This window comes from Pongo abelii, chromosome 9 (genome assembly GCF_028885655.2).
Source record: "Pongo abelii isolate AG06213 chromosome 9, NHGRI_mPonAbe1-v2.0_pri, whole genome shotgun sequence".
Taxonomy (NCBI): domain Eukaryota; kingdom Metazoa; phylum Chordata; class Mammalia; order Primates; family Hominidae; genus Pongo; species Pongo abelii.
Window position 1 is genome coordinate 117,002,353 of NC_071994.2, and position 14,505 is coordinate 117,016,857.

Below are 14,505 nucleotides of genomic sequence, written 5' to 3' on the forward strand. Positions count from 1 at the left end.
AAGTAACAATTAGTTCAGTTCAAATATTTATTGAACACCTTCTTTCGAGCAAAAAATAGTGCATTTTCATCAACCCCCAAAGAGCCAGGTATGATCTAAATAAGTAACAATTAGTTCAGTTCAAATATTTATTGAACACCTTCTTTCGAGCATTGTGCTAAACTTTGAAGACACAAAGACAAGAAGGCCCAATCCCTGGACTTAAGGAGCTTAAAGCCTAATAGTGGAGTCACACATGCAGACAAATATGCTTTCAGTCTATACAGCTATATCCAATGACAGATGTATACAAGGTATAGAAGTAGTATAAAGGTAAGAATGAACTCCGTTGCATAGTTTTACAAATAAATACAAAAAATTTTTCTCCATGGTACAACAGAAATAAAAAGTTTCTCCTCACAAGTCCATCTTAAATTGCTATGTTGAGTTGCCGTTTCCAAAACTATTTTATAGTTACAATTCTTCTACCTAGAATTGAAACCATTTAAAGCACAGATTTCTCAGAGGGATATCTATATCGTGCCCTGAGTTTCACTTATCTCAGTGACTGAAATGACTATAACCTATCCTCTACACATTCTAAGTAGACCTCAAAAGGGATCTTAAATTTAAGTATCCATATTATACCATCATGTTCACAACAGAGGTTGATTTGTCCTTTTTACAAATATATTTTACAGCACATGCTGAGTTTATTAACAAAGTTAACAGTTACAGTCCTTTAGTTAGAAAAAAAAAAAAAAAGCTGCAGGATAAGATGACTGCTAGGCTATATCCTCAGAGGGGAAAGATGAAGGCGACAGGGATACACGATGAGGACTACCTCAGTGGTTATCCCAGGAGGTATGGTTAAAAACCAGCAATTTCTAGTTAAGGAGAGTAACTTTCCAGCATATAATTCTCACTGGCCCACTGTGAGTCGGAAGGATGTACAAACAAACCCTCAACACTCACTTAACATTAACAGCTAGCTGGAATGCGTCCTCTAGCCAATCCAGGAGCTTGTGTGTGAATTCACTCACATCTTGCTATAAGAGAGGCACAAATTGCATAAAAGTTAGATGCAATACTAAGAGAAATTAAAATTTATCCTTATCCCACCAATGAATTAAGATTATACTACTATAAAAGCATTTCTTTTTTTCTTTTTTTTGTTTTGAGACAGGGTCTCACTCTGTCTCCCAGACTGGAGTGCAGTGGCATGATCTCAGCTCAATGCAGCCTCCACCTCCCAGGTTCAAGCGATTCTCCTGCCTCAGCCTCCCAAGTAGCTGGGATTACAGGCACATGCCACCACGCCCGGCTAATTTTTGTATTTTTAGTAGAGATGGGGTTTCACCATGTTGGCCAAGCTGGTCTTGAACTCCTGACCTCAAATGATCCACCTGCCTTGGCATCGCAAGTGCTGGGATTACAGGCACCAGCTATTGCGCACAGCCTGAAAGCATTTATTTTTTGGGGCTGAATATCATGAAAACATAGGAACACTGAAACCCAGCTACTATACATAAAAAATAAGGTGCATTAAGCAATCTGTAAGTTGTAGCTAGAAGGAAGCTGGAACTCTACTACTTCCAGCCACATCTATTTATGACAAAGAAAGAAAAATAAACAAAATCTTCCAAGTAGGACTTTTTAAGAAAAAGGCCCAAGGAACTCTAGAACAATACAGAGATCTGAATAAAGAAACAAAACTTCAATGTTTTGAGAATTTTGTAGAACTGTAGGACCTTCAAATAGAGAAAGAAAAAAAAATCATATGAGGAAGAAGCTGATCTAATTAGTGACAGCTTTGTTTTTGTTTTTAAATTATTTTTTCAGAGACGGGGTCTCACTCTGTCACCCAGGCTGGAGTATAGTAGCTCAATCACAGCTTATTGCAGCCTCAAACTCCTGGGTTTCAGGGATCTTCCTGCCTCAACCTCCCGAGTAGCTGGGACTACAGGTGCGTACCACCATGCCCAGCTATTTTTTAATAGGAGGTAGGGAAAGGAAAGTCTAGAAGACAGAAGTTGCTGAGAAAAGCTCCTGAACTCAGATTTAGATAGTTTTAAAGATACAATTTCCATCTGGACCATTCCAAGACAAAGGTGCAGACAAAGGACTACTTTTCTTGGTATCCCTTTTGTTATAGCTCATTGAGGTATTTTCCAATCTCCTCCTTTCTACATCAATAGCCCCTGTATAATTCCACATTCTTTCTACTACTATTTCTTCTTCTCTTTAGAACTGCCAGCCTCCGTGCAACACACACACACTCTCTCACACACACATGCTTTCTCTCTCACCACCTGTTCTGTAGGCAAAACAGAAGTCAGAAACGAGCCTCCATAGTCCTGCTTAGTCATGTTCACAGCTTGTTACGCAGTTGAAATAAAGCAGTACCACATTAACACTGACAAGGCATGACTTCAAACTCAAGAACAAGGCTTCTTTTGTACCTGCTGTTCCTCAGATGATCGGAATGCTCCCTTTAATAGATCCAGGGCTGCAGACGGGTCTACAAATTTTCTATTTGATCCCATCATTAGAGCAAACAAATACTGAAGCTCTTGCATAAACATGATATTTCTCTTTTCCTGTAGAAAACACAGCACATATACTCTTACAACATCTCATTTAGAAAATCAGAACGTGTGAACAAAAAAAAGTTTTCAATAATCATGCCCTCGTTTATATTTACCTAGATCTAGGTCAAAGTTACAGGGCTATGTGTGTTACAGGGACTCTGGTAAGGACTGTACTCTAAACTGAAGAATAACTATGTAGAAGCCAGAGACAGCACTGTTGGAAAAACAGAAATGTCCACTTTCTGAAGCTGCTGCCCTCCCTCTCATGAGGAAAATGCATTGCGCCAAGGTGAAATCCTGGGAAGGGTTAAATTGCTAGGAGGAGGCTATGACCTTTGGCAAAAACAGAATAAAATAGACTAAGGCGGCTCAGGTCTCTGGCATCAGGGCATCTCTCCAGCAACACATCGCCTGAGCAGCTCAGGAAGAGAAAGGATACAACAAACACAACAGGTATTCAGGGTCTCCCCACCCACATATTCTTGGAGCTGTTTTTCTCATTTTATTCCCACTTAATTTTACATTTTTGCATACCCTTATATGTTATCCCAAAAAAGGAAAATGAGCCATTTAGAAATGAAAACAAATATTAGCACAAGCCAAAGAGTATCACGGATATCAACTTTAGGCAAAAATCTAGAAGCCTTTGGGACGAAAGGGACTAAACAACAGTGAAGAAATTCCTTGACACCAACTTACTGTATGACTTCGACAATTTTCAAGTACATTTTGTGGCAGACTATAACTGAGAACAAGTCTTCGAAATTCAGGCAATTGAAAGAGAGACTGAAATAAAGAAAGAAAGGGATTCATAGCCTTTCCTGAAAATAACTGCAGCAACATATATATTTTTCACTTCAAATATTGTATTTCATATTTAAAAGTATGCAAAACTATCAACCTGGCAATTCAACTTATGTTATTTCTAAGGAAATAATGGTTGTGCACAAAAAATTAGCTCAAAGAATATTAATACTTTTAGGTAAAAAATAGAAACAACCTAATGTCTAACAAAAGGAGTAGCTTTTGTTTTGTTTTGTTTTGTTTTTGTAGAGACCGGGTCTCCCTATGTTGCCCAGGATGGTCTCAAACTCCTGAGCTCAAGTAATCTGCCCACTTTGGCCTCCCAAAGTGTTGGGATTACAGGCATAAGCCACCAAGCCCAGCCAAAAGAAGTAGTTTATATAAACTATATTACATTTATACAATAGACTATTAAGCAGTCATTGAAATAATATTGTAAAAAGTGTTTATAAAATGACCTACTATATAAAGTGAAAATGAGAAAAACATGAGCTATGTGTATCAACATGGATAAACCTCAAAAATACATTTTGAGTGAAAAAAAGTTACAGAAAAAAAGTATTATACTGCTTATATTAAGTTTAACAACATGTAAAACAATACTACATATTGCTCAGGGATACATCCACGTGTGGTTATGATTGTGGGAAAGGGAGGATGTCACAACAGGAACTCAAAAGAACAGAAATTTGTAACATTAATTTTTTAAGCCAGGTGGTTAGTATAGCAGTGTTTACTATTCTCCACTCCTTGTCATAATATTGTATTTTTTAAAAGTTTAACAGCAGATGGTAGAACTGGAGAGAGGGATTCTTTTTATTATTTGCAAATCACATTTTTCTACTATGAATACCTTTCATAAGTTAATTTTCTTTAAAAATATCTCCTGTATGAATATACAACTCCTCATCCCAACATGCTCCTCAAATGAAAACCCTCTCAGGCCTGCACGGTGGAACTCTTGAAGAAGCATCCTAGGTAGATAATAGGCAAAACTTTGGAATTAGAACTAAATAAAACAGCTTCTTGGTATTCTAAAAGCCCCAGGTATATTTCCTAATGTCAACCAAAGTATCCAAGTGTTGGTACTGACTAGAGCCCATGTGCACCTCTCTGGCTTCCCTCACTCTAACACAAGCCCTGGCGGGATTCAGCCAACAGGGTGAGTGTTCGCCTGGACTGAAGCATAAACCCGGGTCATGCTGCACCAAAGTTCTCTCTGGAACCAGGGCTTGGCTGGTGAGCTCTATCTTCAGCCACTCTCTTCTCTTCCACCTCACCTGTCTACCTAACACACTTGCATTCCTACTCTGCTGGTTACCCTGTGACATTCTTGAGTTTCTATTCTGCTGTGAGAAAAATGGCTTTACATTCTCAGCCACTTAACTCCACCTCTTCGCCATCAGGAAAATCGGGCTTTGCCATTATTCTTAAAAACCACATTAGGCTGGAAGTGGTGGCTTATGCCTGTAATCCCAGCACTTTGGGAGGCTGAGGCGGGCAGATCACCTGAGGTCAGGAGTTCGAGACCAGTCTGACCAACATGGAGAAACCCCATCTCTACTAAAAATACAAAATTAGCCGGGCGTGGTGGCATGCCTGTAGTCCCAGCTACTCGGGAGGCTGAGGCAGGAGAATCGCTTGAACCTGGGAGGCAGAGGTTGCTGTGAGCTGAGATCGCGCCACTGCACTCCAGCCAGGGCAACAAGAACGAAACTGTCTCAAAAAAGAACAACAACAAAAAAAAACCACATTAAGTGTGAGCTAATACTATTCACATCTCCCAATTTATTCCCTACCCAACCGCTGCTGCTTCTGTGTTTTCTGCGTCACTTCATTACATCCTCCTCCCCCAGTCACCAAAGTTTAGAACTGCAGAAAAATCCCTGAATCTTTCTCCTAGCCATTCATATCTAGTAAGCAACAAGTCCCTTGGCCTCTGACTCTGGGTGTTCTTTATAACCTAACTGCTTTCTCCCCATCAGCGCCCCATCAGCTGCTCTAATCCAACTCCCATCGCCGCTCACTTGCACATGGTCTCTCTGCTTCCAGAACTTCCCTCCACCAGCTCACACTTGCTCACAACTGCCACACAGCTCCTTGTAAGTACCTCGCTAATATGGCGAAAATAAAGCTTCTGATTCACTGAAGACTGTCATCTAGTAACAGCTTTCCTCACTCTCCCAAGTCCTGACATCCTCCTAGGTGACTAGAGTCAACATCCAATCCCTGAGGACATCCTGTCAGTGCTGCCTTGAGAATATATCAAGAACGCCAACTCTTTTCTATTTCCAGGGCTACCAGTCCAGTCCGAGTCACCATCACTCTTCATGGATGACAGCCATGGGTCTCTCCCTGTGCATCCTTGCCCCTCCATCCTCATCTCGCCACAGGAGCCAGAGGGAGACTCTTAATACTTGAGCCAGAGTTGATCAGTCTGCCACTGGGGACCTTCAGTAACTCCCTGTCCACTCAGACCCTCCTCTCCAGTGACCCTCCCTTTGCTCTTAGCATCCAGCCACTTGGACTCCAGCACGTTCCCTGAACACACCAAGCCCATTCCCACCATGAAGCCATTGCTCTATGTGTTCCTCTACCTGGAATTTTTTTTTATCCCAATAGCTGCCTGGTTGGTCCACTGCCTTGCCAGTCTCACCCCCTTCCCCACCTCAGTGAGGATCATCCAACACCACAGTTAATACTGCAACCTGTTCCCACCTCTCCTGCAGTTCCAATCTCCCTAACCTTGCTCTTTTTTCTACTGGACCAATCACAGTCTAATGTATTATACACATTTTATTCAGCTAGTTCATCATTCTGTTAGTTTTTAGTTTACTGTTCATTTTCTATCTCACCTCATGAGAATTTACATTCCATGTGGGCACAGTTGTCTTTGTTTTGTTCACTCCTACATCAAGGGCCTAGAACACTGCTAGACATAGAGCAGGTGTTCAGTTGTTTGCTGAGGGAACTCGCATGCATCCAGTCTGGAGATCTCTCAGCTTCTTGGGCATCCCATCTCTAATGACACATTCCTCCACTCCATCTCTATCTACACCCACATCCCAGGCTGCACCCAAAAATACACCAACACATGAAAGGTGTCAGTTCGCAGATTACACGTTCAGAAAAGCTCACTCTGGGACCATTACATGTCTTCTTTGTGTCCAATTACCTGCAGGATACATGTTCTTTGACTTCAGCAGGGGCCCAAGCAAATTGATCTCTTTCCTGGCTCCTTAACAATCAGTTCCTTCCTATCTTCATTTCTTTCTCCATCTAGCTTTGATGCTATGGTCTTAACTACCCTTCAATAAATTCACAGAGTGCCCTTTTGTCCTTTGATCACATACCCAGCAAATGCTCCAAATTAAATGAGTTGAGTTTTCCACGTAAGAGGTTCAAAGTGCTGTCAAGAGGATATCCTGATAGAAACTGAACATTTTTGTATCACTACACATTTAAAGTCAACAATTTCAAGCAGATCTTCAAATTTTTGGAAATCCTACTACTGTACTCTGGTGCCAACTGGTTCTCCCACCATCTCCAACAACTATTTCAAACTTTCACTCCCTTTAAAATCTGACTCTGTCACTTCTCCACTGTCTCAAAAAATAGCTGCTTATTTCACAGAGGAAAAAAAAGACTAGACACTACTTCAACTCTAATTTGCAGTTATCACTTCTTCCTCTTCCCTTCCCATTACTCTCCTGCCCTTTTCCTTGTTAAGGCCAACTCCTCAGATATACTTTCTACGCTGTCTGCTCATGCTGTCCCAGAAGACTTACTCAGCTATCTTCTCCATCTGCTGGCTCTTGTCCACCCGTCCACCCTCCACAGGAGTGAAGGCTAATGTAGTGGGGGGGGAGATGAATCCAGGGAGCATTCTCTTTCTCTCTCTCTATTCTTTCAGATAGGAAAGAACTGACAAGTTCCACATTATCTTCCTACGTTCTATTCTCAATGTTCAATTCTCCAGTGATCCTTTTAAACTGGAAGTACGATCATATCACTTCTCTGCTCCAAACCTTCCAATACATTCCTATTTCATCTAGAATTCCCAAATCTTCATCATGACCCCAAGCTCTCCCACTCCACCTCCACCACCTTTCCTATCCCACTGCTATCAGTTCTGGATCACTCCGTCTTAGCTATTTGCTATTTGTCAGACACATTAAGCAAGCTCCTGAACCTCAGTCTGCTTATTTGCTGTTCCTTGTCTGAAATGTTCCCTATGTAATTCAATAGCTCATTCCCTGGCCACCCTCAGACCTCTGCTCAAATTCCCGCCTCATCAGAAAGGCCATCCCTGACCCTCTGCCCTCTCCAGCTGAACCCTGTCCAGTCCCCCAGACTCATTCATTCATCTTTACACTTGTCACCTCCTGATGTTTTGTTCACTGTCTGTGCCACTCTTTCCAAAGTAAACCATGAGAGTACGGGCTTTGTTTTAGTCACTGCTGTTTCCCCAGAGCCTAAGACAGTGGCAGGCACATAGAAGCTGGATGTAGTGGATGTGCAGAAAGGGAGAATTCCATTTTTTGGCTTGAGCAGCTGGGTAGGTGCCATGTACCATGATGGAGAAGACTGCTGTGGTGAGCACCAGGGGTTGCATTGGGGCTATGTAAGTTTAAGATGCCTGATCGATACTTCTAGAGAGCCACTACCCTCTAGTGAATTCATTCACTCCCTTGGTTTTATTGCCATCTATATGGTACTGATTTCCAAAACTGTATCTGGAGCCCAGCACTTTTTCTGAAGTACAGATTCATATAATTATCTGCCTACATGGTATCTCCTTAAACTCAACTCATTTAATTTGGAGGATTTGCTGGGTATATGATCAAAGGACAAAAGGGCACTCTGTGAGTTCAATGAAGGGTAGTTAAGACCATAGCATACATAGGCACAGGCACCTCAGACTCGGCATATCTAAAACTGAACTGATCGTGGGGCGTGGTGGCTCACGCCTGTAATCCCAGCACTTTGGGAGGCCAAAGCAGGTGGATCACTTGAGGTCAGGAGTTCAAGACCAGCATGGCCAACATGGTGAAACTCCATCTTTACTAAAAATACAAAAATTAGCCAGGTGTGGTGGCACATGCCTGTAATCCCAGCTACTTGGGAGGCTGAGGTAAGAGGATCCCTTCAACCAGGGAGGCAGAAGTTGCATTGAGCCGAGATTGCGCCATCTTGTCTCAAATGAATAACTAAATAAATAATAAAAATAAATTTTAAAAATGAAGACACTGTGCCAGGTGCGACGGCTCACACCTGAAATCCCAGCACTTTGGGAGGCTGAGGCGGGCGGAACACCTGAGGTCAGGAGTTTGAGACCAACCTGGCCAACATGGCGAAACCCTGTCTCTACTAAAAAATTAGCCAGGCGGCCAGGCGCAATGGCTCACGCCTCTAATCCCAGCACTTTGGGAGGCCAAGGCAGGCAGATCACATGGTCAGGAGTTGGAGACCAGCCTGACCAACATGATGAAACCCCGTCTCGACTAAAAATACAAAATTAGCCAGGCCTGGTGGTGCATGCCTGTAGTCTCAGCTACTCCAGAGGCAGGAGAATTGCTTAAACCTGGGAGGCGGACGTTGCAGTGAGCCAAGATCGCACCACTGTTGCCTGGACAACAGAGCGAGACGCTGTGTCAGAAAGAAAAAAAAAAACCTGAACTGAAACCCACTCTTAACACATACCCAAATTATTCCTCCTCCAGGGTCAAATGGTACTATAATCCACCTGGTTACTTGAACTAGAAACCTCACAGTCTTACTCAACCACTGCAGGCATATCCTGCATCCAACTGCCCACCAATCCTGTAGATTTGATCTCCTCAGCGCCTCAAGAATGCATTCACTTCTCTCCTTCCATGACTTCTGCCACTTCTCTACTCCAGGCCACCACTGTTGCCTACCTGGATAGCTATGATAGCCTTCAACAACTGATTCCTCCTTATTTACTCTCACTGCTATAATACAGTATTCACTAAATGCTTATCCAAAACACCTATTCAATATATTTACAATCACAGCAGATTTCTTTTTCGTACTGCCCAACTTAGACATCAAAGCATCTAAATCCAAACACAATAATGCCAGAAAAACTCCCCAATTTTAAATATCTGTTTTTATCCTTTGAAAGCTATGTTTCTACATTTCAATTTAATAAATTACAAAGTTATTTCCAAAAGACACAGTTATCTCTTAAAAATATCATACCTGAATAACAGCACTAAACCAACATGTATTGCCAACATTTTTCAGCCCAACTGGCCAACCATCAACTCTCCTCCAGTCATTGGGATTGGGGTTTTCTCCCCAGACTTCGCAGCGTTTTCTCTTTGAGCGTTTAGTTTCTGCAGAGGTTGCTTCGTGCATCCTATATTGTGCAGCGTTCCACACATCAAAAAAGAAAATAGTTAAAGAATAATATAGCATATGGAGTATGCTATAACCTTTCATGGATAATTCAAAACGCCAGAAAAAGTATTTACTGGATAATCCCTAGCTATATAAGGAACTGTAAGACTGTAATGCAACTGAAAAGCAAGATTTATACACAGAAATGTTAATCCTTCCACAACAGACATTATTACTAATAAGGTCCAAGATAGAACTGAGTTGAAATTCAAGCCTATTTAAGGCTACCATATTAGAAATTTTAGATTTCAACACAGTGTACTATCTAAGACCTCACCATCAAATAGGGCAGGAGAGACACTGTGCTAAACATAAGAGCCTCCAAATTGCCCAGGACATAAAACACAGCCCTATGTTCCCTGAAATAAACATCTCAGCAGTGTGAGGGAATAAACATGTCCAGAAACTGATAGGCCACCACTGGAACTGGATGTTGGTGAACAGTACCAAACAATCACCCAATTAGTACCAGTTCAAAAAAATAGATTCCTTGATCACTTATGAGACAGGGTAGTTGAATAACTTTCACTTAAAAATATGCAACAGCATAGCCCTCAAAGTTTATAAAAGAGAATATACATTTATCAGATACCTGGACTAGGTTGTTTTTAATTCACCCTAGCAATTGTAAACTGAAACACCCTGCACACTTCTACTCAAAGACACAGGATGCAATAAGACACCTTTCGGTTTGGCTTTTTCAAAAGTGAACCAAAGAGTAAGCTAATGCGAATTCAAAATTTCTCCTAAAAGAAATTTCCTTCAGGTGCTTAACAGAATTATTCCTGAGTGGCATTCACAGAGCTATTGCCTTTGACATACACACAAATGTGGGGGCAAAGATTATAAGTTAAATCAATAACCTGTTAAGATCTCTTCCATCAGCTTGAATTTTGGGAGACTCCAGTAGACTCAAAGCAATGGCAGCCTGAAGATCATCTTTGTTATCATGAGTAAGGTCTATCACTTCTGTAAGATAAACAGAAATTTCATTAGTCTATATATAGGAAACACTGCCCTTCTGTAATATAAGAAAAAGGTAAAGACATACTCCCTAGCTTTCACTACAACAATGGCTCAACTGTGTAACAATTTTATTACCCTACTGCATAGTCGAATGAGTAACTTCAGCTACACTGTAACCTTAGACTAGCCCACAGTACAGAAATAACAAGCTGCAAAAATCAAATGAACCAAATACCCTCTTCTGTATTCTCACTCCACAAAGTCAAAAGTAGATCCCATACATGTGGGTTAAATAGTCTCTATTACCACAAAACATCAGCCAAATATCAAACATCCAGGGAACAGATATTTTCAATCTCATACAAAATATTCCAGAGAATAGGGATATACCCCTCAACTAGTTAAGAACGGTAAGAGAAAGAAAAAGTGAAACTCACATGTGATACAAAATACTCACAGATACAAAATACCTAAACAAAATATTAGCAACTAGAACCCAATAATATAAAAAAAAAATTACATATTAAGACCAAGTTGGCCGGGCGCGGTGGCTTACGCCTGTAATCCCAGCACTTTGGGAGGCCAAGGCGGGCGGATCACAAGGTCAGGAGATCGAGACCATCCTGGCTAACACAGTGAAACCCCGTCTCTACTAAAAATACAAAAAATTAGCCGGGCGTGGTGGCGGGCGCCTGTAGTCCCAGCTACTCAGGAGGCTGAGGCGGGAGAATGGCGTGAACCTAGGAGGTGGAGCTTGCAGTGAGCCAAGACCACGCCACTGCACTCAAGCCTGGGCAACAGAGCGAGACTCCGTCTCAGAAAAAAAAAAAAGACCAAGTTGAGTTTACTGCAGGAAAAAAATGAGTTAATACTAGATGGAGCAGTAAAATTCACTGTCTTAACAGTTAAAAGAAAAAATGATCATCTTAACAGATACAGAAAATGTATTTGATAACATTCAACTTTCTTTCAGGATAAAAACTCAAAGCCAACTAGGAAGAGAAAAAAATATCCTTAGGCTGAGAAAAAGTATCCATGAGAAGCCCATAGAAAACTTTTATACTTAATGGAGAAACGTTAAGTACATTTGCTTTAAAATCAAGACTAAGACAAACACATCTATTATCACTGCTTTTATTCACCATGGTTCTGGAAGTTCTAGGCAGGCAATAAGAACTTTTGGGCGTGGTGGCTCACACCTTTAATCCCAGCACTTTGGGAGGCCAAGATGGGAGGATCAGTTGAGGTCAGGAGTTTGAGAACAACCTGGCCAACATGGTGGAACCTCATCTCTACTAAAAATACAAAAAATTAGCTGGACGTGGTTGTACATGCCTGTAATTCCAGCTACTTGGGAGGCTGAGGCAAGAGAATCACTTGAACCCAGGAGGCGGAGGTTGCAATGAGCTGAGATTGTGTCACTATACTCCAGCCTGGGCGACAGAGTGAGACTCCATCTCTAAGAATATAAAGACTGGAAAATAAGAAGCAAAGCTGTCATAATCCCGGATAATAATCACCTACAAGGGAAACCCAAAATAATCCACAGCTACTCTGGGCACACTGCCTATGTGGTAGCCCTGTTCCACAGGAGCAGTTAAAAAAAAATAAAAGAGGCTGGAAGCGGTGGCTCATGCCTATAATCCCAGCACTTTGGGATGCCAAGGCAGGCAGATCACCTGAGGTCGGGAGTTCGAGATCAGCCTGACCAACAAGGAGAAACCCCTTCTCTACTTAAAATACAAAAGTAGCCAGGCGCGGTGGTGTATGCCTGTAATCCCAGCTACTCGGGAGGCTGAGGCAAGAGGACGGCTTGAACCCGGGAGGCGGAGGCTGTGGTGACCCAAGATCGTGCCATTGCACTCCAGCCTGGGCAACAAGAGTGAAACTCCATCTCAAAAAAAAAAAAAAATTAAAAATTAAAAAAAAATTTTTTTAAATAAAATAAAACACAAATATTACAAAACTGTAGTAATCAAGACTGTGTGCTGCTGGCATAAGGAGACATATACATCAATGGAATAGAATTTATAGTCCAGAAATAAACTCTTACATTCCCAGTCAACTGATTTTTGACCTAAGTACTAAGACAACTCAAGAGGGAAAGAATATCTTTTCAACAAATGGTGCTGTGACAACTGAACACCACATGCAAAAGAATAAAGCTGAACCCCTACCTAGCCCCATATACAAAAATTAAGTCAAAATGGATCAAGTCCTCAAGATGAGAGCTAAAATATAAAACTAGAGGACGACACAGGTGTAAATCTTCATGACCTTAGGTTAGGCAACGGAATCTTAGATGACACCCAGAGCATAAGGAACCAAAGAAAAAATACATTAAAAAATCCTTTGGGCTTCAAAGGACACCATCAAGAAGTAAAGAGACTGCCGGGCATGGTGGCTTACATCTGTAATCCCAGCACTTTGGGAGGCCCAGGCGGGTGGATCACGAGGTCAGGAGTTAGAGACCAGCCTGACAAAAATAGTAAACCCCCATCTCTACTAAAAAATACTAAAAATACAAAAAAATTAGCCCAGCGTGGTGGCAGGTGCCTGTAATCTCAGCTACTCGGGAGGCTGAGGCAGGACAATCGCTTGAACCCGGGAGCAGGGAGGCGGAGGTTGCAGTGAGCCGAGATCATACCACTGCACTCCAGCCTGGGCGACAGTGTGAGACTCCGTCTTAAAAAAAAGAAAAAAAAAGAAGAGACAACTCACAGAAATGGAGAAAATATTTGCAAAACATGCATCTGATAAGAGATCTACACACAGAACATACAAAGAACTCCTATAACTGAATGAAACACACAAATGATTTCAAAAATGGGCAGAAAATCTGAATTGACATTTCTCCAAAGAATACACAAGATAAATGACCAATAAGCATAAGATGCTCAACATCACTAATCATCAGAAAAATGCAAATCAAAACCACAATGAGATATAATTTCACACCCATAGGGACAGCTATCAAAAAATAATATTAATAATAAAACTGGCAAGGATGTGGAGAAACTGGAACCTTTGTGCACTGTTGGTGGGATTTTAAGATGGTGCAACTGGCCAGACGCGGTGGCTCACGCCTGTAATCCCAGCACTTTGAGAGACCAAGGTGGGCAGATGGCTTGAGCTAAGGAGGTCAAGATCAGCCTGGGCAACGTGGCGAAACCTTGCCTCTAAAAAAAATTCAAAAGAAATAAAAATAAAAAATAGCTGGGCATGGTGGTGTGTGCCCATAGTCCCAGGTACTTGGGAAGCTGAGGCGGGAGGATCACTTGAGCCTGGGAGGTCAAGGCTGCAGTGAGCCCTGTTTGCACAACTGCACTCCAACCTGGGTAACAGTGAGACCCTGTCTCAAAAAAAATAACAAACAAAATAAATAAAATACGGCCAGGTATGGTGGCTCATGCCTGTAATTCCAGCACTCAGGGAGGCCGAGGCAGGCAGATCACTTGAGGTCATGAGTTCGAGACCAGCCTAGGCAACATGGTGAAACACCATCTCTACTAAAAATACAAAACTTAGCTAGGCGTGGTGGGACATGTCCATAGTCCCAGCTACACAGGGGGCTGAGGCACAAGAATCACTTGTACCCGGAAGGTGGAGGCTGCACTGAGCTGAGATCGCGCCACTGCACTCCAACCTGTCTCAAAAAAAAAAAATTAATAAATAAATAAAATAAAATAAATGGTGCAACTGCTACAGAAAACAGTATGGAAGCTATTCAAAAAATTAA

The 14,505-nt window shown here is 41.7% G+C and overlaps 1 protein-coding gene across 27 annotated transcripts in view; it reads right to left on the reverse strand.

Annotated features, from left to right (window-relative positions):
• USP28 (ubiquitin specific peptidase 28) overlaps positions 1-14,505 on the reverse strand; it is a 76,765-nt gene that overhangs the window by 32,874 nt on the left and 29,386 nt on the right. For all 27 annotated transcript variants that reach the window (XM_024255647.3, XM_024255646.3, XM_054525103.2 and 24 more), the window contains 5 exons: positions 10,664-10,769; positions 9,600-9,759; positions 3,270-3,356; positions 2,442-2,579; positions 955-1,028 (listed from right to left, as the gene is read on the reverse strand). In XM_024255647.3, the coding sequence (XP_024111415.1) occupies positions 955-1,028; positions 2,442-2,579; positions 3,270-3,356; positions 9,600-9,759; positions 10,664-10,769 (565 nt within the window). The remainder of the gene's footprint in view (positions 1-954; positions 1,029-2,441; positions 2,580-3,269; positions 3,357-9,599; positions 9,760-10,663; positions 10,770-14,505) is intronic.